The sequence below is a fragment of the Triturus cristatus genome, chromosome 12, assembly GCF_964204655.1.
Source record: "Triturus cristatus chromosome 12, aTriCri1.1, whole genome shotgun sequence".
Classification (NCBI taxonomy): Eukaryota; Metazoa; Chordata; class Amphibia; order Caudata; family Salamandridae; genus Triturus; species Triturus cristatus.
Window position 1 is genome coordinate 44885773 of NC_140595.1, and position 24489 is coordinate 44910261.

At 46.6% G+C, this 24489-nt stretch overlaps 1 protein-coding gene across 7 annotated transcripts in view; it reads left to right on the top strand.

The window, feature by feature from the left end:
* The window catches only part of PTPRS (protein tyrosine phosphatase receptor type S), a 455981-nt gene that overhangs the window by 418540 nt on the left and 12952 nt on the right, over window positions 1–24489 (top strand). For all 7 annotated transcript variants that reach the window (XM_085637322.1, XM_085637321.1, XM_085637326.1 and 4 more), the window contains 5 exons: window positions 8552–8727; window positions 9821–9940; window positions 11218–11372; window positions 11849–12134; window positions 17916–18094. In XM_085637322.1, coding sequence (XP_085493448.1) covers window positions 8552–8727; window positions 9821–9940; window positions 11218–11372; window positions 11849–12134; window positions 17916–18094 — 916 coding nt within the window. The remainder of the gene's footprint in view (window positions 1–8551; window positions 8728–9820; window positions 9941–11217; window positions 11373–11848; window positions 12135–17915; window positions 18095–24489) is intronic.

Genomic DNA, 24489 nt, shown 5'->3' on the forward strand with positions numbered 1-24489 from the left:
CAGTCAAGATCTCAGCCATACAGCCTCCGTAGGTAGAAGTTGGGTCTACAGTCTACTTTGAAGCCTGTTCCTCGTAAAAAGAAACTTGTCTTAGAGGAGGAGTCTTCTTCTAGAACTCCATTCCCAGGACCGACACCCGAGAAGCATAGGGACACAGCTGTCCTCTTACCATATAGCCCATTTCCACCACCACGCTCATGAATCTCTCCCCTGCCTAAGTCACCTGTGATTCTCCCTTCTCAGATTCTCAGCCAGGAAGCCCCTATGTGCTTTCAGCCCGTACAACCACCCCACAACCAAAGGTCCCTCCGATGACCCCTGGGATGACTACAATGTAGACCACCGCAATTATCCCTCCCCGCCCCCCCAAAACCTTCCCCAGAGAATTTGGAGCATTATCCAATGAGGGCCTCTACAGCATGACACTACAGCATACCATGAGGTTATCTGGAAGGCTGCAGACTTCCACAATTTAAGCATACAAGTCACCCAGGAGGAGAATGATTTCCTCGTAGGCACACCCTACAATTTCCAGCATACTGTCAAGTTTCTCCCCATGCTCAAGAGCATATTAAAATCTGTATCTGACAACTTCAAAGTGCCTGTCCTAGTTAGAGTGGCCACCCCAGGGTCGAGAAGAAGTTGAGCCTTTCCCAATGGACCTGATCTACATTAAGGGGCAGGCTCCCCGATACTCCTTTGTGGGACATACTGCCTGCTAGACCACCTCCCACCATACCCTAGGGGACGCTCCTCCTCCTCCAGATTAGGAGAGCCAAAAAAGAGATGCAGCATGCAAGAGGGTTGTTGCAAGAGCTGCACCACATTAGCGAATAGTCCATTCAGTGGTACATTTGTCATGGTACGACAGGACACAATGGAACGACATAATGGAGCTTTTTAAGCACCTGCCTAGGCAGTATAGGAATCGGGGGGGGGAAGAAAAAGAATCTGAGAGCAAGGTCATCTCCACCGCCAGCATCTGGCTATGTATCTCCGGGTTCAAACCAGAAGTACAACAGCATCTTCTGAACTTCCCGTTTGGGAGACATCAAAATCTATGGGGGTGCTCCAGTCCAAGCCACACAGGGGCTTCTTTAGGGAACACCAGCACAGAGTGGGGGCAAAGACCACCTCGCTGGAGTACCCAACTACTACCAAAGGCAGCAGCAAGCTTACCAACACCAAGCCAACATGAGGGTATAAGAGGGGCTTCTACAGATCTAACAGCAAAAGGGATAGGGGCAAAGCTGTCTCCAGCAAAGGAGCTGCGACCTCCGAGCAGTTACCTGCCCCACCTCTCCCCGATCCCATGCCACCTATTAGGGGAGGTTACGCGATTTCCTCTCTCAGGCAGAAATCGTGCTAGACAAGTGAGTGCTAGATTGGTTCCAACTTTGCTTTAGCCACTACATACAGCCCCTCCCACCAGCAAACCTCCACGGGGACATACTGTCAGTCGGGGCCCTTCTCCTTTCAGGAGGAAGTTCAGCCCTACTGCAAAAGGGTGCTATAGAAGTTCCCCTAATACACCACGAGAGTGGGATGTGCTCCCTCTTCTTCCTAATTCTAAGAAAGGACAGCTCCTTAAGGCCCACCCTCGATATCAGACCCATGAAGCGCTACACCGTATCAGAACATTTCTGCATGACAACCATGCAGGAAGTCATCCCACTCCTTCAGCAGGGAGATATTATGAATGCGACCAATCTGAGATGCCCGTTTCTCTAGTCCCATCCACCCCAGTCATTGGGGTTACCTACACTCTGTGGCAAGTAGACAGCACTACCAGTTCAAAGTACTCCCCTCTGGTGAAACTACAGCTCCAAGGGTGTTGACCAAGTGCCTAGCAGTGGTCGTCGCATATCTGCAAAGGGGGAGGCATTCACGTTTTTCCCTACCTCGATGATTGGCTGATCAAAAGCAGCAGCAAGTTGTAGTGTCTGGCACACACTCAAACAGCGGTGGCCTTGCTTCACAGCTTGGGTTTCCCCCATAAATACTGCCAAGTCTCATTACAACTGTTGCAAATACAGCCATTTCTAGGGTCAGTTCTAAATTAAGTCACACCTGCTTTCACTTTATCAAAGCTATCATCAACGAACAGTTCGCATTGTCATGTGCCTTTTAGGAATGCCATTGTCCTTCATGCGAAGCTGCACATGCGCCCCCTCCAAAAGTGTCTCATGGCTCAATAGTCTCAAGCGGAGGGTCATTGTGTAGATCTAGTGTTGATACAGGCAAAAGCAAACTGGTCTGTGAAATGTTGGACCACCAACAACTTGGTGCGAGGCAGGCTTTTGCAGACACAGTTCCGCAGATAATTACAACAGATGCCTCTCTCACATAGTGGGGCGCACATTTCAACTAAAACATGGTTCAGGGATGTAGCTTTTTCAGCAACAGGGTCACTACATAAAGTACCTGTAACTGCCTGTCATCCATTTAGTCCTCAAAGCCTTTGTACTAGTCATTCAAGGCAAGATAGTCTTCATCAGGACAACATGACCGCCATGTATTACATTCAAAAGCAGAGTGAAACCAACTCTGTTCCGTGTGGCTGAAAAGGATGTAGCACAGAGGCTAGATAATGACATTTTTCACTTTCTTTTGATTAAGTGAAATTGGCTTCAAATTTTAAATTGGCATTAAGCTGGCATTAAGCGGTCTGCTTTTGAGTGACTCTGCTGTCCTAAACACTGCTACAGCAAATCTCTGGGCATGCGGAATAACTGGTAATTGGTAAAACGTGAGTTGTGTCCTAGGATGCAGAGTCTTGTTTTTTTTTTCGAGGAAGTGTTTAGGGGTCCTTTCTGGGGATTCACTTGTAGGTGAGGCAAAGGAGTCAGGAAGATGACTCCGTTTTCACATTGAACCAGTGGGCTAAACACAGACGGTGGAGTGATTGAGACCCTGACTTTGTTTTCCTAATTCAAGGTGTCCTATTCGGTTTTTCTCAAAGTCAAGAGGTAAAAACTAATTCAAAGAGTGGGAAATCCTTGTGTAAACCCTTCCATCTGAATCTTGGTAATGTAAACACAATTCCTCTTCCCTGAGAATCCGAAATCCAGGGCAAATTGAGGCACCTTTTACCCTCTATTTGGTGAGGCCTTTAATATAAAGAGTCTTGTGGTAGGTGTAAATAGTTCAAACTTGTATTATTATTTTACAAATCACCTCCCACTGGCAGCACTTTATGGATAAGATGCAGGATGGTCTTAGTGTCTAGCATCTGAGTCACCAAGGACACGTGTCAGTGACTGACTGAACCCTCTTTAGGCACCAGTCTCTCAACGGTGACTGTTTCTGTGGCTGCATCAGTCTTCCAATGCTAAAATGTCCTTTTCCTTAACTTTTCATGGCTTTTTGTCGTTCGATATTTCATCAAACATTTTATTTTTTAGTTTGCGTGTATGTATGTGCTATTTATATAGCACAAACATATTGGACTGTATCTGCATCATGATGTGGTGCACTTACAGAAGATGGGTCTTCAACTTTTCCTAAATCGGGGTTCTGACACTCCTTATGGATACAGCCTGGATTCTACAACCTGGGTGCATGGATGGAGAAAGTCTTGTCTTTCTTGTTTGCACTTGTTTGTCTCTCTCTGATGATGTCCTGGCTGCAGAAGCACAGAGAGCCACCTGTAATGGTAAGCTTGTCAGTCAGGTAGGCAGGGGTGCCAGTGGTGATGGCTTTATAGATGCTGAAGCCTGTTTTGAAGATGGTGGTTGCTGTTAAGGTTAGGTACCGAGTTTCAGCAGGGTAGGGTTGATGTTCTCTTATCTCTTCAGGCCCTTGATAAGGCATTCTGCCTCATGTATGCCCTTAAGGGAGGCCAAAGTGGGGTCCAGCAGGCCGCAGAGGTTGGCGTAAATGTCAGTTCTGAAGTTGTATTATGAGAGGAATGGTTTCACTTTTCTTTTTAGGAGAGTGAGCCTTGGCTTTCTTGGCAACGTGTCCCATAAGGGTAAGATCCCAGGTCCTGGACAAATCCACCTTATGTGATGTTGGGCCAAAGTTGGGGTTCTAATTCATCCAGGTTTATGTAATTGAGCGAGGTGTGGACTAGCTTTTGCTTGTTCTTGGTGAATAGCAGGAATTCTGTTTTGGTTGCATTAAGCTTCAGGTGGGTGCTGGACATTCAGGACGAGATGAGATGTGAGCGGTGTTAGAGCCACTGGAGTGTCCTCGGTATATTGGTGTTTTTTTTTTATGCTACCAATGAGTAGAGTTCGAAGGTGCTGCACGTAGAGGTTGAAGATGACTGGGTACAAGACGGAAGACTGGGGACAAGACGGAAACCTGGGGAATTGTATAAGTTATCCAAAATGTCTGGAGGTGGTTATGTAAGTAAACAGGTGTTGTTCGGCTAGGTAATGAGAACCAGTGAAGAACTTTTCCAATGAATCACAGACCTCGGGGCCTGTATGACGGGTGGTCGACAGTTTTGATGGCAGCTAAAAACACTATTAATATTAAGTGGCATGGGTCCCTTTTATCTGTGGTCAGCAGGAAGTTGTCTATAAATTACAAGGTAGCTGTTTCCAGGCCACAGCGCAATCTAAAGCCAATCACTTGTGCATGAAATGGTTGGCATGGATGTTATCATGAGGTTAGCCATAGACTGCTTTTTCAGTTACCCTGCCATTGAAGATCAGATGAGTGATGGCCCAGTAGTTGGTGAGATTTTCAGGGTGTACTGTGGGTTTCTTAAGAAATAGGAGGATCGGGCCTGCCTTGAAAGAGGCCTTGAGGGCGAAAAGAATTTATGAAGTAGAGTCAGGAAGAGTGGGTTTCTCCAATGAAGGCTGTGGGCGCTTCTCGTCAACCATCCATCAGGGTATCCAGGTGCTGGCAGGGTCCCGTTGATTAGCTGAATAATTAAGTCTTCAGGGACTTTCAGAACTCTGGAAGAGATGGGAAGGTCCATAGATGAAAGGGTAGCTCCTTTCATTTCTTCGCTGCTTGGTAGGAGAAGGATAGACCTCTGCATCTGCTACGTCGGATGCGGAGGTTAGAGTTAGAGAAAGGCACATGGAGCAGATGTGTCTGTGGGCTGATGTAAGTTCAGGTGGTGGTTCAAGGAGACAGGTCCGCAGTTGTATAGGACCTTGTATGCATGGGTCAGGAGCTTGTACTGGCATCTTTTCTGTAGAGGGAGCCAGTGGAGTTTCCTGAGGTAGAAGTGATGTGGGTTTGTCTAGGGTGATCCAGGACGACTGGCTGCGGCGTTCTGTATGGTCTGTAGTCTTCATCGGAGGCCAGCTGCAATCCTTGCGTAGAGAGGGTTGTCGTATTCCAGCTGGCTGGAGATGAGGCCCTAGGTGATGGTGCATCTTGAGCTTTGGGGTAGCCATTTGAATATTTTACCAAGTACGTGGAGGAAGAAGAAGCAGCAGGAGGAGGAGACAGACCTGACCCAAGTCGTCATGGTAAGCTTGTTGTCCAGAATGATGCCTCGCTTCCTTGCGTGGTCAATAGTGGGTAAAAATAGGTCCAAGTACTCAGGGCCACCAGGATGCGTCCCATCGGGAGCTTTTGTTCTGAAAATCAGAGCCTCTGTTTTGTCCGTGTTGAGCTTCAGGCAGTTGTCCTTCAACCAGTTGGCGATGTCTGTCATGCAGTTGTGTAATTTGGTCTTGGTAGTGTCTTTGGAGAAGGAGAGGATGTTGAGTCTGTGGGTTTTGGCGATGCAGGCCAGAGGTCTCATATACGTGTTGAAGAGGGTTGAGTGAAGATCCTTGTAGTAGTCCACAGACTATTTCCTTGGGTTCGGAGGTGAAGGGGTAAGGTAGACTTTTTGCATTCTTCCGTTGAGGAAAGAGGCTATTTGCTGACAGTGGCTCCTTGGATGCCTATGTTGTGCCTGCTTGTGATGAATGTGTAGTGGGAGACCATATTGAAGGCTGCCGAGAGGTCTAGGAGGATCATAGCCGCTTGTTATCGTTCTGTGGGATTTTCTTTACTTTTTCGTTGAGGTGGCTGATGATATTGCAGATGTCTGTGTAGTGTAGGACAGGGCGTTGATGCAGCACCTGATTATTTTGAAGACCATTATGCTACTGTTGATGGCTTCATTGATGGTGTTAATATAGTACTTATCTCTGGTTGATCTGATCTGTTATTTGAGTGTTATACCGACGGACTTCAGTGGCATTAAGTCGTTGGGGGTTCTGTTTTTCTTAAATTTGTTTTGGGCGAGCTCTTTGGAATACCACTGGAATACCACTGGGCTGAAGATTTCAACTTGCGCTTGAGTATTTTAGCTGGAGCATAGTTGTTCACATGGTTTTTCAGAATGCGTTGTAGTCATTAAGAGTGTTGTCAGACTTGAAGGTGACGGAGCTTTGGGTTGTCTATGAAAAAGCTTTTAAAGGAACTGAAGGTTTGCTGTTCTCTTTAGGGTTCACATCAATGGGGTTGGTTGGACGGTGAGCAGGGTGGAAACTGCCAATCTACTTAGCAAGGTTTAGTCAACATAACACATGGTGTCTGCATGCTTTGCAACATCCACACAACAACCAATGTACACAGCTCCAATACAAAAGCTGCTAACAATGTAAAATAACACTATGTGCTTAACGTATAATAAATAGAACATGGTGACCACATACCAGTCAAAGAAGTGAATGAATTGCACATTTTTAGCGCCTTTGATTGTAGTTTAGATTTTGCTATTTTTTTTTTTAACCAAATAATTCTTAATCATAGAATACATTTCACCCTGCAGTGACAGTACTCCAGTGAAGTTATCGCTATCTATGCTATACACATAAGAGTGATATACCACTTTAAAAGTGGCACAATAGTTTGAAAATATTGTTGAATCCTATGATATCCTGTGTTATTCCCTGAGGGCAGGTGCAAGCTGGCTAATTTTAAATGTGGAGCATTTCTGCTCTCCTTGCTGTGGAACTTGTGGCTCCTGTCTTGTGATTCCTCCCCTCAGACCTCTGATGTTAAATTCTTATATTTCTAAGTCAAGCTAGAGGCTATCTTAAAAGTGACTGGGTCTCAACAAGACCACTCATCGAGAGACTTTTCCTTGCTACCATTAGAAATTTTGCATCAAATCCAGAGGGTATTAAGTGTTCGTCATGAGAAAATGGGTTTTGCAAGCTGACATGGCACCCCCTCACCCAGTCAAGCACCTGATAGAATGCATGCCCTTTCACTCTTGTGATTAAGCCTGTAAAAGCAGTGCTTCGAATCAGAAGTCTGTGACTTTCCCTCCAGGCAAATGAGATGATGAGTTCTCCCTTTGGGATTCCGAAGCAATTGAGAAGCATTTACTGTGCCAGGCATGCACTTTGTCCCTCGGGCAGTAATCAGCAGGAAGGCACAGAGATTGGTCCAGAGTTTTGCCATCGCCTTAAGGTGGATATCTGAGCTAAATGGGCAGAGTGGTGGAAGATATTTAAATTCAGAACTGTGTGGATATGAAGTCAAAGTACTAAAGCTTTTAACTCTCGAGCATCTACTGCAGTCTTTGGTAGTCTGTATATCACTTTTAAACAGTGGTCTACGTTTCTATGTACCCAATCAGTGTATCTCCCTATTCATTTATGTTAGTGTTTCTACAGCACAGCACATTGCTGGGAAGGCACTTTATAGTGCCAAGGGTGGAATAGTATGGTTGGACAGACAACACAGTATGTGTAGAGTCAGGTGTCTCCTTGTTGATTGGTGCAACTATCTTGATATGCCAACAAAGTGGTAAAGACTTAGGAGTAGGGGTACCACAGATGAAAAGCTGTCAGGGGCTGGTCTTAGCGGTTCTGGCATTTAGGATGCGGCAAAGACAGGAAGTGGGGAGGTTGCCTTGTCTATGGAGTAGCTTTGCGTGGATGAATGGAAAGAGAAGCCATTTGCCGCTCTTAGTCGTCGATGGAGCAAAAGAGGTCAGTCTTAAGACTTCTGCAGAATGCAGATAATGTCTCCTTAATATCCGAGATGTGTCGTGAGGGCGTTTCATAGTTAGATACTTGGACACAAGAGGACCTTGCACCAAATCTCAAATGCTTTAGTTTGCTGTTGGAATATGGTCCCATAAAATAGGCTGTGCGGGACGTCTATAGACCCTGGACTATGTAGCCAAGGTGCTTAAAATCGAGTGCCTTGTAGACTAAGCACAGTTTTCAAACACGCGTTCTCTGTTTCACCAGTGGCCAGAGAAGGACCTTCCTGGCAGCCTTGGTGTGATGTTGACATAATAGGCTGAAAATGGTCCAGGCAGTGCGATTCTGAGCTCTTTTTAACTTAAGGTGATCCATGTTCGGCAACCTGCGTAGTACAAGTAAAAATAGTCCATTGTAGGTCACCGCATGTGCTTAACAATTCAAACAAAAAGGACTAATTTTAAGTTAAAAATGTAATAAAGATTAGTATGAGATGAAATTAGGTAGAATTAAGATGTTTGACTAAACCATCAACGTTCGCTCCTCAAAAGACAAAGGTTTTCACCAACCTACCCTTTTTATTCCTAGCCTCCTCCTTGCCTGCTTTGTTCTGTGAAGGTTTCTCACTCTGCTCTCACTTACTACAGGTATTATTGGCAGTGATTACATCAATGCCAACTACATCGATGGGTACCGTAAGCAGAATGCATACATGGCAACGCAAGGGGCGTTGCCTGAGACCTTTGGTGACTTCTGGAGGATGGTGTGGGAGCAACGATCAGCCACTGTGGTGATGATGACCAAACTGGAGGAGAAATCTCGGGTAAGAGGCCTCAGTGGACAGGTGGGGTTAAGAACTTTTTTTTTTATTAAACTAGAATTTAAACGCACTTAGGCCATTGAGTCTTTTGTTATCCAATAAGGTGGCATAGTGGGTGGAACCATTTGCTGCAGATATGTTTGCAACCTGCATTTCACAGTGTTGACTTCCAGTAGTTTAACTCAGCATTACCCTTTCCCAGATTAGAATGCCAATAAGTTATATGAATACTGTTATAACTGTTAAGAAAATCTAGTCTACCCAGTTCTTCTCCTTGTCCAAAACTGACTTCCTGCTTGGGGCTAGACGTAATTTATCATTTGACTTATATGAGGCCTGGCAATATAAGCCTTTAAATCTCAGAATGCCACGGGTCAGAATGCCACAGGAAAGGTCATTTTAACCTTTAGTTGGTAATCTAGAGAGTAGGTGCATGTGTGGCAATAGTAAAGAAAAAAAGATGAAAGGTCAACCAATCAACGTTGAAGATGATGGGGATTTTAAAGGGCAACCAATCTCAATGAAGGTCATTTTCAAAATGTGAGCTAACAAATACTCAACAGATAGACAACAAAGGATAGGGAAGCTACTCCATAATATTTTGATTTGAGAATCTGGAGTGCCTTAAATGCTGAGTTTTCCTGCATTAAATTAACTTATCTTGGCTTGAAACAAGGGCTGGCCACATACTATGCCACGGCACCCCCTTTGTGTTCTGTGGACTTCCTCTTTCACTTGTTGGGTTACAGATGAGTTAACATTATATTTATTTGTCCTATCATACCGTAGCGTGTTAGACATTCCTCCACCCACAGTGGTTGGCAGTGGAAGGTGTAATCAGGCTGGGCAGCCCACTTCTAATGCCCTCCCACACTAGGTGATTTTTAGTGAACATGTGGTGGAACCATATTTGATGCTGTTGCACATTTCTCTGTTCATAGGAGCAGCCAATCATATTGGTTGTCCAGTTTTGATGATCTCCTACACGTGTTGGGTGTCTGTCCACATGTCGTCATATCCTTCCACACCTGAGCTTACCAGGCATGTAGGGGCTCCGCTATTCCACACTCGCTTATTGTTGCTTTTCATTCCACAGATAAAGTGCGATCAGTACTGGCCAAGTCGTGGCGCTGAGACTTACGGGATGATCCAGGTGACGCTACTTGACACAATAGAACTGGCGACATTCTGTGTGAGAACATTCTCTCTACACAAGGTAAGCTTGAACCACACTTGAACAACATCCTCACTGTACATGGTGTAGCATGCTACTCATGCAGGCAAGCTCTTCCTTGCCTCACATAGGGGTTGTAAACTCTATATAAATGTTGCACAACAATAAAATATGAAATTGAAATGTCTCAAACAAGTAGTATTTACATTTTGCCCATCCCCTCGTGCTTCAACCCTAGTGCCCTTCACACTACTCAGACCTGTACCCCTTTCACTCCTCATCTGCGTCACCCAAACTCCTCCCACCTATACCTCACTCCACCCACACATGCCTCACTCCTCCCACACATGCCTCACTCCTCCCACACATGCCTCTCACTCCACCCGCTCATGCCTCTCACTCCTCCCACATATGCTTCTCTTTTACTGCAACCCTAGTGCCTCTCACACTAGCCTGTTCCTCTCATTCCTTCCATCTTTTCCCTTAATACTTCTTTCACCTGTGCCCCTCACACTGCCCCAACATGTGCTGCCCAATCATAGCACCTGTGACCTTCCCGCTTCATCCTCCATGCCTCACACTATTCCAGACTGTGCTCCTCACACTCCTTTCACCTGAGCCCTTCACACTCCTCTCACCTATGCTTCTCACTCCTCCCACCCATGCTTCTCTCCACCCACCTGTGACCCTCACTCTTTAACCAGGGGCGTAGCTTGGTCCGTAAGATGGGGAGGGGGGGGGGGGGGTCTTCAGAATTCCCAACAACCATGCTGGAGTACCTTGATAACATACATTATCTGAGAAGCCGGACATGAGGGGGGCTTAAGGGGCAGTGGAAAGGGAGAGCAGTGTGGATTGTTAGCGGCACTTAAAAAAAAATTGGGGTAAGATTCCCCAAAATTTGTAATTTCTTCATAACAGAGGAGAGAAAGCGTGTGTGTGTGAATCCTACATGAAATCTGATGGATACCCCCATGTACCCGACTGAAAGCACCTGTTCCCAACTATTTAATACATAATACATGTATTAGGGGGTTGTAACACCCCAAACATCCCCTTGAAGCTACGCCCCTTTTATCAACCCTATTGCCCCATATAGTGCTCTGACCTGTGCCTCCCTCAACCCTCCCACCTGCGCTTCTCATAATCTCTCCAGTTATCCTGTTCCCTTTCCATCCACGAGGACGATGACCGCCCTCACCCTATAGTCTGCCACACTTTCTTCTGCCATTGTAAAGCTCTCTTGTGACTGCTGGTTCTTGTGCACCGGACAGCGCCCTCAGCAGCGCCTGTGTCAAATGATACTCCTGTCTTCACAGAATGGGTCCAGTGAGAAGAGAGAGGTCCGGCAGTTCCAGTTCACCGCCTGGCCCGACCACGGGGTGCCAGAGTACCCTACCCCTTTCCTGGCATTCCTGAGAAGAGTAAAAACGTGCAACCCTCCGGATGCGGGCCCGATTGTGGTGCACTGCAGGTACTTGTTAACTGATCTTGCACATCAAGTGAGTCAGCTTGCCTGTGAGTAAACAGGCACTGGTCGTTTTAATGAAAATGCCAGAAGTATTTAAATATCCTTTTTGTATTAGCAATTTGTATAAGAAGAAAACATTCTGACTTTTAACATGTTTCCCAAGTTGATAGATGTATGAACGGATTAAAGAAATTTGCAAACCCCTGTTAACGGTGGAGAAGCCATACTGAGAACATGGCTCTCCTGATTAAACTTCCAATAGGTTGGTCACAGCTCCTCCAGTGGTGGGAAGTCTCTCGAGCTATGAACTCTTCAAAGGAGTCTACACTGTTAGTGGAGTGCAGTGAAAAAGAGATATTTTATATAGAGAATGGACATGGAGTGGAGGAAGGTGTGAGGGTGGTCCCACTTGTTCAGGCATGGTTTTGGTGTCTCTGTCTGTAGAATCTTTACCTACGGTGGTTTGTCTTTTTTTTAAGTGCGGGTGTTGGCCGGACGGGTTGCTTCATCGTCATCGACGCCATGCTGGAGCGCATCAAGCATGAAAAGACCGTGGACATCTATGGCCACGTCACGCTAATGAGGTCACAGCGCAACTACATGGTGCAGACAGAGGACCAGTACAGCTTCATCCATGATGCTCTGCTGGAGGCCGTGGCCTGTGGAAACACAGAGGTACCCGCCAGGAACCTGTACACGTACATCCAAAAACTGGCACAGATCGAGGTGGGAGAGCACGTCACCGGCATGGAGCTGGAGTTCAAGGTAACTGGTGCCTGAGGGCAAAAAGATGTGGGACGGAAGGTGCAACAGGGGACTTATTGATGTGATGAATAAAATATGCACTTGGGCAGGAGAGGGGACAGCAAGTGAATCTGTATTAGATGCATGCTGCAGACTTGGCAGTTATGAACAAGAGGCAAGGAAAGCAAAGAAGGCTCAAAGTATGGGAGTTGAGGTACAGACGGATTTGGAAGGGAAGAAACTGATAAGAGAAAGGTGATTCAGCTGCAGATGTGGAGAAGATGTGACAACTCAGGAGGCACAATGAAAAAAAAATGCAGACGGGTTGAGGCAATACATACTGGTGTGGTAGGAATGATAAGCAGTCTTGGAGTTTTTAGAAACCCTTTTTGCATTCCCAACTGAACATCCCAGCGGCCTATAGGCTGTGGTTTATATGAAAAATATCACAGATCCTTGGCTCCACTCTGCTATTGCATTTAGTTCACCTCTGGAAGAGGAGAAAACCACATACTGCAGGAAACATAGCCAGTAAGCTTTGTAGGCGCACACACACCCTTTTGCAGATGAGACCAGACGTGCTCTTTGATATCCACTGTAGCAGATGTTGTTTAGATCAAGTTGTTAAAATTGTAAAAAAGTTGTTGTGTGATTTATTTAAAAACTTTTAGGTCGATCGTGTAATTTATAGGGCTTCAGCAATTCCCAGTAATGGATTTTTGCGAAATTGCTCCCACATGGGAAAAATGGCAGTGGTCCGATTTATTACAGGCATCTGTCGCAGTACCGTTATTTATGGCGATGCATTTCATGTATTATGTAGTTACTTGCTAGGGATGCAAATTTAAGATTGAAACAGAGATTCCATTGCTATCGGCTAATTTTCATTACCTTTAACTTTCTTAAATTTAAATTCGAACCAGTGATGATAGAAATTGTTTAAGGTTCTGCAGAGTGTGTTCCAGAGGCTCTGTGGTGCCGCATCAGGTGTTATTTGTGTTCAGTCTTTTAAAGCGGGTGGGACATAAGCAATTCCCTGTAAAAGTGTGCTCAAAATTATCGTTCAGCTCTCGTGCAGGAACTGCACTCGCCTGCAAAACAGTCTGGGTGGGCCATCAAGCAGTAGGCAGTAAATCTTTAAAAAGGACAGTCTACTGGTAAAACATTTTGGGAAGCCATAAAAAATGTCCCACCCCAAAAGACACCCCTAGGACCATTGGACCCCGAAGAGGACTAATCCAGAATTGAAGCTGAGAGTAATGCGCTTCATAACGCCAACATCCAGAACCTTCTTTGGTTGTACTTCTAGGGACTTCCGAACAATCTCTGCAGTGGTACTACTAAGCCTCCTGCTCATTACACTTCAGATTTATATTAGAAGGCGCGTGGCAAGCGACCGCATCAGTGATCAGTGACTGGTCCTACCTACTTAGCAGAGGGGCGGCCAGCAAAAGGGTGCCACTATTTTCTGGCCTTTTTCTCCTGCATCTCCAGATCTGAACCCGCCAGCAAGACAGCAAGCCTAGTGGCAACGAGGAGATCACTTATAAAGTTGGAAAGTGTCCCCCAACTCCGCCCTATCCCCTAAAAGACCAAAACTACTTTTAGAAAAGATCCAAGTGACGCCGATCACATTCTCACGGTACAGAATATTGTCCCATGATACTGTCCTCTCCAGCAATCGTCCTGATAAATTTTCCTGAGTAACACTATTAAGTGTAAGTCACTGCTAGATCATACGTGTTCATTCTGCTTGCTTCTAAGTGGACTTCTTACTCATCAAGAACCACAATAACCCATCACGATTAATACGTGCATATATTTGTGTACAAAGGTTAACTTAAAGTATTGACAAAGCTAATCCTTTCATTTTTGCTATACCGAAGAGATTTTAAATACCATTTTATGTTTCTGCTTCTTGCACAGCGAGAAAGCAAAAGGGTGTGGTTAGAGCTGGGCGGGTGGGGGTGTCTGCTGGAGGGCAGGGGCGGAGTGGCTTGCCCACTCTGAGGGCGCTGACTGTTTGGCGACCAACCCAGTCATACGCTCTCTCCCTTTTCTCCATGTATGCTGCATGCAGCTTACATGGAGAAAATGGCCTCCCTATTGACACCTGTGTGGTCGGCATCACAGTCAATCACAATGCTTTGATTGGCTTAAGGGAGGGGAGGGAGGCTGTCTGTGGCTGCTTACTGTTGTAGTAGAGAGGACATAGACCGACGACGCAGGACCGGGCCCGCAAAAGTAATGTAATTTTTTTTGTTTTTTTATTAAACCCACCCCCCCTGCGCGACCCCCTACCTGCGCTCCTTCTCACCCGCGAGTCATACTGGCTGCGACTGTTCCCAACACAAACAAAAGGTAGAACACAGGTGGTGGCACCTGAGAAAGCTACTCTCACCCACAGAAGAATATGGAAAGTTACAGATCTGGGGCTGTATTACAGAATGCCTCAGGGGTGCAACGGGCATTTGCCCTCGCTTTGCGCACCCCCCGGGACACTTTGGTATTACAGAAGGGGCCGCGGACACTTGTGCGGCCCCTTCTGTAATGCCAATAATGCTGACACACATAAAGTGCCAGCGCTATCTGCAGGGGGCGTTCCCTCATTTGCATGGGGGTGTGCCCCATGCAAATGAGGGAATTATTTTGCCTCTGTGCCCGCGCCGTATTACAGACATGGGTGCAGAGGCAAGGAAGCTGTCAGGGGGCATACTGACAGTGCGCCACCTAAAATGTGCTGCACTGTCCGTGCGCCCCTTGAGTGCAACCCCCTGCAGGGGGTAATAGGACCCCAGACATCTCCTTGCAGGCAGGTGCGTTCACTGACTGCACCTGCCTGCTAGGGGATCTCTAAACCCCCTTCAAAGTGCAGTCGGGTTGCCGCCTGCACTGTGGAAACACGGAGCGGCTCTAAAGCAGCCACTCCATTTTTCACCTGAATGCGCTGCCCTTGGGGCCTCGTGAGTTGGCGGCTGCCCTGGTGGCAGCGCATTCATGGTAATAGGGCACATTTTCTTTGTTTGCGACAGGCGCGCCTTTTAAAAGGGTGCACCCCTGTGCAAACAGTGAAAATGCACCTTTACTGTAATACGGCTCCTGAAGTCTGTTCAATCTTGAGATAACTGAGGATACAAGACATGAAGGCAAGGTTAGATGGCTAGGTAAGGGACAAAACAGACAATACTCTTGTACAAAAATCCTCTCTCCACTGCAGCAACTATTAAAAATCATTCTCCGCTATTCAATTCACGTTCAGTCGGAAAAAAATCCAGGAATCAGTGCAACGCGTACAGAAATATGAGCTCAAAAAAGATAAACTAAAGCAGATATTAAATAAATCGATCTCTGAGTTCCACTATCTTTAGCTGCTGGTTCCATTAAAGAAGATCTTTGTACAACCAACAGGGAATTCAGCACGATCGGAGGCATTTCTTGATAAATCCGTTTAAACCAGTTGGGAGCTGCAAACTCATCTCTCATTTGTAGAATTCATTAAACCTCCCATTGAGCCCAAAGGGATTAGAGCCAGTAAATAGAAGGAGGCAGAGGGAGAGATTAACTTGGACACACTACGGGTTAACATGTGTTTGCCGATTGGCAGCTCGGTCTACCCCGAGTGTCCCAAAGACTCATTTCAAACAGATATGTAGATAATATTTTGCTTGTGTGATTATCGCTAAATACTTGGGATTATCTCCTTATGCAAGACATAAAGTAAAAGTCAGGGCGGTTGCATAGACACATTGATGAACGCCATTAAAATTTCAGAAAATGGTGAGTGTATTACAAGGATTAAAAAAGTTTCAGAGAATTTGTCACATGATAGTGAAGGCCTATTTGAATGCAAGTAGTGAAATTAAAAGAAATGTAGCAAGAGCTGAACTTAAACACAGGAGGCCTTGCTACAAAGCAAGTGCTTATCTGTCTATTGTACAATCACACTTTTTCAGCCGCTACTTTGAGCAGAAAAAAGAACTTGAAAGAAGAGGAAGCACGCCCAGACCCATTCACTGTTGCCATTTTCCTACATGCTCTTGACTCATGGCCCTTGCATTCTCTCCAGCGTTGCACTATTGCGTTGGAATTGTTGTCCACTATCTGTCTTGTGAGGTTGTGACATTATTTTTGCGGACAGCACTCCTAGTAGATAGATCAATTGTCTGATCCAGTTTATACATTAGATCAGAGAACCTTAAAAAAAGAACTAGGACAGGGTAAAGTAGGCTGAAATCATGAGGAGACAGAAGATCCAAACAAGATAGATGGTGCGATCACATGCCATGAGCAGACACTGGGAACACAAGACACAAACGCAGAAACCTATGAAATGAATAGGGTGAATGGAGAAGCGGGCTTACAATCAGACCGGTATGCAGGATACCCATCTAAAACGTCTAAAAACAAATCTCACATAATCTTTAAAAATGAGTCTACATACCGGCATTGTTTTTCACCACAGCACATCACCACAAATAAGGTCCTCATGCTCTTTGCCCAAACCTTCACACATAGGGCCTGTTACAACCACACACCTCTTCAAACAAACATACACGTCCAAATGTCATCGCTCTGGGAGACTGGAGTGCAACGGTGAAACACTTATCACAATAGTGAGATGTGCAAATTGCATATAACAAAAGACGGAATCCATGTGGATCTCACCCTTCAGACCGCCCAGCCCCGCAGTACTTCAAAACCCTACCAAAGGCGTAAGTTTGCTCTACAAATACCAAGTAACCCAGCATAACATGTTTTGATTGTTCTGACTCTCCCGATATGGGATACATTAATCCACGCAACATGTTCATGTCAGCGATTGGATTGCCTCTGTTATGCAAACATGGGGCCTTCCAAACCGAACACGACACTCCACGCGAAGCCTCACCAATCACACATGCATGAGCAATGCAAACTTTCTTTGTTGGCAATGCCAGCTTCCTCCTGCTCTCCACACCATCTTGCCCTGCTGAGTGGTCAGCAACATTCCCAACTTTCGTCCTTGGACATGGCTTAAGCAATTTGAGATTGTGTGCAGAGAAGAGAGGTGGTACTTGAGTATGACTGCTGAAGCTGCTTGAATTGCATTTTGCGAAGAAGTAGCGGTAAGGCTAAACGCTACCATGCTTTTGTGATGTCCCGATGTGAATGTAGTTTTTGCTTTCCATTTTCATTTCAAGGGAAGGCACTTGTACACAACATGCTTCACTTGCGGCAACATCTGGTGTTAAGCTATGAATTAATTTTAGTTACTCAGCTGGAACCAATTTTTCAGACACACTGCGATCTGAGGAAGTGTTCCGACTGAAGGTGTTTAGCTTTATTAGAACTTAAAGTCTACAGGGCCTTCAAACAAAGCCCTGGCAATAAAGCAGAAATAATTTTAATAAGAACGCTGCATTGTGATTTTTAGCTTTAACAACAAACTACATTATGTGTGAGCCTGTGAGTAAACTATGCTTTTTATGCTAAAATAATTTTTATTTATGTTCAACTATGGCCGATAAGTTCCTTCGTCAGTCAGTTTTACTGACGCCTGACTCTTGGGTCAGTAACAGCTTGCAAATTATTTTGTTAACCAAATTAGGTCTACCAACACAATTTTTCAAAATATGAATGTTGTTTGATTGAGAAAACATGCTCAACTCTGATGTAGTGTGTAAGTAAATATATTTATTCATGTTTGACTGAAGGGGACAGGATGTCTTCAAATATAGTACTGTTTGGGGTAATGTAAGATCTTCAACTTCAGACTGCGTGCTGCTCACGTAACCTCTATTTTGGTTGTTCTCTCCCTTGCAGAGACTTGCCAACTCCAAGGCACACACTTCCCGCTTCATCAGTGCCAACCTTCCATGTAACAAATTCAAGAATCGCCTTGTCAATATCATGCCATACGAAACCACACGGGTTTGCCTTCAGCCAATCAGAGGAGTTGAGGGGTCGGACTACATCAACTCCAGTTTTATCGATGGGTACAGGTAGGTGAAGGCATACTCTGAACTTAAATATTTGGCAGCTTTCAAAAGAGGTAATTACTGTTTCACAAATATATTATTAAAACATAAACACGGAGACAGGACCAAAAAAGAAACCTTATTAATTATACTTAACTTTTTAAACTGACAGTGCAACACAATTGCTGTGTGATTTTAACTAACCAATACCAAATATGGTTGGTACTTTATTCGGTCAGATATGCAGAGGAAGGCGGGGCCTGATTTCACTGCAACATACAGACTGAGGCATTTAAAAATAGAGAGGCCCTTGTGTGAAGCCAGTTGCACACCGTGCAAACTTTAGAAGAAAAGGCTCAATGGAAGATATATTTAGAATGTAGAGATTTATATAATATCAGTTTTTAATTTAAAAAAAATAATAATTTCAATAATTCTCCCATATGCATTTTAGGGAAATTACTGTTCGAGGCATATGAGCTGCAGATTGTACACTTAGCATAGGTCGCCATCTGGTGTTGGGCCCGGATGTTTGCAGTTTGTTTTTCTTCTTGGACCGTCTTTGGAAGTCACGAGTTTGGTGACTCCTCCTTCGGTCCGTACTGCGCATGGGCTTCGGCTCCATCCTCAGATTGTTTTTTTCCGCCATCGGGCTCGGATGTGATACTTCGTACTCCGGCTTCGAACTTCTACGGTTCCAGCCTCGACGGAAAATCCTCGATTCTTCGAGTTCCTTCATCATCTTCATCTCTCGAAGCGGCACTTTTTCCATCCCGTACATCGACACCGGCCTTCGGGCCCTCCGCGACTCCGGTCCCGGCCGATGGAAAGGACTCCGTTTAAAAAGTGCCCAAAATGTGGGTCTAAATTTCCCCACACCGACCTCCATCAGGTGTGTAACCTTTGCCTCTCTCCGGAACACGAGGCTCGAGACTGCCCCGCCTGCAAGTCTTTTCGATCGAAGAAAACGATCCGAGATCGAAGGGCTCGACGCACCATGGCGCACTCATCCTCGACAGCTCCACCGGACATCTTCGGAGACGACGCCGAAGCTTCGGGGCAGACACACACCGAACTGGGAGAAGACATCGTCAGCGCTTCCGAGGCCGACGACTCCGACCTGGAGGACGTAACACCAGGACAGCGGGCCGTGAGTACAATGCCCCCTCCCAGCCCCGCACCGAAAACCAAAGAGACTCCGGTTACTCCCTCGCCTGCCGGCCTGGGCAAAACCAAAACCAAAGCCTCGATCACCCCACCTTCGGGCCCGGTGTCGAAGCACTCAAAGTCTCACGGCAGCTCGGGATCGAGCCAGCCGACGCCCGGTGCCGATAAACACCACTCGGCACCGAAGCCTGCAAAATCCAGCTCGACTCCGAAACCACCGGTGCCGAAGCCTGGACACTCGGCGCCGACCAAACACAAACAGAAATCGGTCGGCACCGACGCTCCGGCGCCGAAACAGCATTCGACGCCGAAACACACGGAGACCTCCAAAAAGCAGGGCGTACACAGAACATCGAAACCTCCGGTTCCGAAATCGCCGGTGCCGACAGACGACTCGGCGCCATTGGCTCTGTTTACACCAGACCCTTTACAAAAGACTTTGTCCAGAGATCCAAAGACTGGCCTTTTGACTGTGATTACTAAGAAGCGTCGCCTTGAGGCTCCGGCTCCTCCTCCTCCACCCAAAAAGAGGGACTCAGCTACTTCTCCCCTTAGAGTACCCTCCCCACTGCCACCCCCCCTCCCACCACCACCCCCTCCACCTTTACCTCACTACGATCCGGCCCCATCCCCAGACCCGGATGACGGGGACCCGGACAATGACCCAGGGGACGCCCCAATGGATCCCACTCCACCAGGGACCCCAGATCCATGGGAGGATTATAATAACCCTGATGTACCCAATGTACCTCAAGACGACCTATACCCATCAAGGCCGTCTCCTCCAGAGGACTCTTTAGGGTTTCACCATTTAGTGCAGAGAGCAGCACACTACCATGGGGTGGACATGCACACGGAACCAGTGGAAGAAGACTTCCTACTGGATACATTTGATTTACAAGATCGTTCCACTGCTATTTTACCCATGCTTAAGGGTGTCACCAAGCACGCTACAGAGGTATTCAAAGACCCTGTCAGAGCCAGAGTACTAAACCCTAGAATAGAGAAGAAGTACAAGGCGGCACCCACAGACCCTGCATACATCAAGGGCCCTGCTCCTCTAGATTCCCTAGTTGTCTCCACAGCTAGAAAGCGGGCTAACTCCCAATCCTCAGGAGATGCCCCACCACCAGACAAGGAATCTAAACTTCTGGACGCGTCTGGTAAACGCACCGCCTACCAGGCTGCAAACATGTGGCGCATTGCAAATACACAAGCACTGCTTGCGCGATATGATAGAGCACACTATGATGAATTAGAGGCTCTTATGCAGCACCTTCCAGAGAAATACAAACGCCAAGCTCATGACCTGATACAGGAGGGCAAACTAATCACAAACACCTCCATTAAGTGTGCCCTCGATGCAGCAGACACTGCTTCTAGAGCCATAAACACCAGTGTCCTGCTTCGCCGCCATGCCTGGCTCAGGATATCAGGGTTCAAGCCTGAGGTCCAGACATCAATACTTAATCACACCTTTGACCAGCAAACACTCTTTGGCCCAAAGGTAGACGAAGCGCTCGAAAAAATGAAGAAAGATACAGACACAGCGAAGTCTATGGGAGCGCTCCAGACCCAAGCCTCTAAGCGTTCCTTTCGACGCTCGTCCTTTCGTGGCACAGGTAGAGGCTCCTCCACCGATAATGCCTCTACCTCCTACAAATCCCCTCCTCAAAATACCTTTTCAAAGGGCAACCAAAGAGGTGGTTACAGAGGCAACAACAATAAGGGCAGGGGCAAAACCAACAATACCCGTTCTGCCACCCCACCCGCACAATGACTCCCCTTCGCTCCCCCCAGACCATTCCACTCCGGTCGGGGGCAGACTACAAGATTTTATCCACGTATGGGAGTCCATAACATCGGACAAATGGGTGACCCAAATCATTCGGTCAGGGTACTGCCTCGAGCTAACATCTACCCCACCCAATATCCCACCAAGGCACCGTCCAATGTCCCAAGAGCATTCCACACTGCTCAAACAAGAGGTACTCTCGCTCCTCCAGAAACACGCCATAGAGCAGGTACCCGACAATCAACGAAATCTAGGGGTCTACTCCCTATATTTCTTAATCCCAAAGAAAGACGAGACCCTCAGACCCATTCTGGATCTCCGGCCTCTAAATGCCTACATACATTCAGACCACTTTCACATGGTCACCTTACAACAAGTCCTCCCACTCCTCTGCCAGGGAGACTTTCTCACAACACTGGATCTGAAAGACGCGTACTTTCACATTCCAATACACCCCTCTCACAGAAAATACCTCAGGTTCGTGGTGGACGGGCAACATTACCAATTCAAGGTTCTCCCCTTCGGGGTCACCACTGCACCACGGGTGTTTACCAAATGCCTAGCAGTAGTAGCAGCACACCTCAGACGTCAACATGTTCACGTCTTCCCTTACTTAGACGACTGGCTCATAAAAGCCGCGTCCTACCACCAATGCGTGCAACATACAAACAGCACCATCCAACTGCTTCATCAGCTAGGCTTCACGGTGAACTACCAAAAGTCCCACCTCATACCATCTCACACAAAGCAATATCTCGGGGCCACCATAGACACCTCAAAAGGTATTGCCTATCCAAACTCAGCCAGAATCACAAGCATTCTAGCCTTACGCAAAATATTCCTTCCTCAACACTCTCTACCAGCAAGAGTGTTTATGAAGCTCATAGGGATGATGGCGTCTTGCATCTTCATAGTGCCCCATGCAAGACTCCACATGCGTCCACTTCAGGAGTGCCTAGCACAACAGTGGAACCAGGCCCAGGGTCAGCTGACGGATCTGGTGTTGGTGGACGGCCGCACACATCACTCTCTGCAGTGGTGGAACACCACAAACCTTTCCAAGGGACGGCCGTTCCTGGACCCGGTTCCCCAAGTGACTCTAACAGCGGACGCATCGCTCTCCGGCTGGGGAGCGCACCTCTTACACCTCACAATGCAAGGTCTATGGACGCCACAGCAAAAAACGCTCCACATCAACCATCTGGAGCTTTTGGCGATCTTTCTAGCCCTAAAATCTTTCCAAAAGCAGATTTCAGGCAAAGCAGTCCTCATTCGCACAGACAACATGACTGCGATGTATTATATACAGAAACAGGGGGGGACACACTCTCCCCAGCTCTCCCGCTTAGCCCAGAGCATATGGAGATGGGCAATTCCCCAAAACATTTTTCTCCTGGCACAACATGTTCCAGGCGTACAAAACACCATAGCAGATCTGCTCAGCAGACAGACTCAACAACTACACGAATGGGAACTGCATCCACAAGTTCTTCACCCATTCTTCCGACAGTGGGGGCATCCTCAAATAGACCTCTTCGCCACCCACGAAAACAAAAAATGCCCAAGCTTCGCCGCCAGATACCCACACCCATTGTCCAAGGGCAATGCGATATGGATGAACTGGTCAGGCAGATTTGCATACGCCTTTCCACCTCTCCCACTAATTCCATTAGTGGTCAGGAAACTACAACAGCACTCCCTCACACTCATTCTGGTAGCTCCGACGTGGGCCAGACAGCCGTGGTACACCACGCTACTACAACTATCAGTGGTACCACATCAAAAACTGCACCTTTCCCCATGCCTCCTAACCCAGAACCATGGAGAAATCAGGCACCCGGACCCAGCTCAGCTCAACCTGGCGATCTGGCTCCTGAAATCTTAGAATTCGGGTACCTTAACCTTCCCCCTGATTGCATGAACATCATCATGGAAGCCAGACGTCCTACCACTAGAGCATGCTATGCCGCAAAGTGGAAAAGATTTGTAATGTACTGCCGTAACAATACAATCAACCCTCTAGATGCATCCATACAACACATCATATGCTATCTGCTCCATCTTCACAGGTGTAACCTGGCGTATTCATCCATACGCCTACACCTAGCAGCGATCGCTGCCTATCTACAAAACAGACAGCATTTGTCACTCTTCAGAGTGCCCGCTATTAAAGCCTTCATGGAAGGCCTCAAACGAGTAATTCCTCCCAGGGCACCACCCTCCCCTGTATGGAATCTAAATTTGGTCCTTACACGACTAATGGGTCCGCCCTTCGAACCAATGCACAAATGTGAGCTACAATTTCTCACCTGGAAAACAGCTTTCCTTGTAGCTATCACTTCCCTTAGAAGGGTTGGTGAAATACAAGCGTTCACCATACAGGAACCTTACATACAAATGCATCACAGCAAGGTCATACTTCGAACTAATCCGAAGTTCCTGCCCAAAGTCATTACCCCCTTCCACCTCAATCAATCAGTGGAATTACCTGTCTTCTTTTCGCAACCCCAATCTGTTGCGGAAAGGGCCTTACACACACTAGATGTGAAAAGAGCGTTGCTATATTACATACAAAGAACGCAACCCTTCAGGAAGACCAAACAGTTGTTCGTTTCCTTTTCTCCACCACATAAAGGCAACCCCATCTCAAAATCAGGGATAGCTAGGTGGATTGTAAAATGCATACAAATTTGCTATCAGAAGGCAAAGAGAACATTATCTGTTCCCCCTAAAGCCCACTCTACAAGAAAGTTAGGGGCTTCTATGGCTTTTCTAGGGAATATACCCTTAGATGACATATGCAAGGCAGCCACATGGTCTACACCGCACACATTCACAAAACACTACTGTGTAGATGTGCATTCCCAGCAGCAAGCTAGGGTGGGCCAGGCTGTACTAAAAACACTCTTTCAAACAGCTGCAACGGATACCGGTGGTCGCCGCTAAGGTTGGGTACTGCTATATAATCTATGCTAAGTGTACAATCTGCAGCTCATATGCCTCGAACGGAATATGCTACTTACCAGTATGCATCTGTTCTTGGCATGTAGAGCTGCAGAGTTGTACACGCCCACCCGCCTCCCCGGCTACCTGTATCCGTTCCAGTCCATCTTATTTAGATACAACACACATGGGTTTCTCACTGTTATTACTACGCTCCATCATTTCCCTGTTGGCGAAAAACAATCTGAGGATGGAGCCGAAGCCCATGCGCAGTACGGACCGAAGGAGGAGTCACCAAACTCGTGACTTCCAAAGACGGTCCAAGAAGAAAAACAAACTGCAAACATCCGGGCCCAACACCAGATGGCGACCTATGCTAAGTGTACAACTCTGCAGCTCTACATGCCAAGAACAGATGCATACTGGTAAGTAGCATATTCCTTTTATGCATAGAAAGATTTAGTATATTCACAATAGACCTAAAATATATAGGCACATGTGCAAAAGTAAAAAG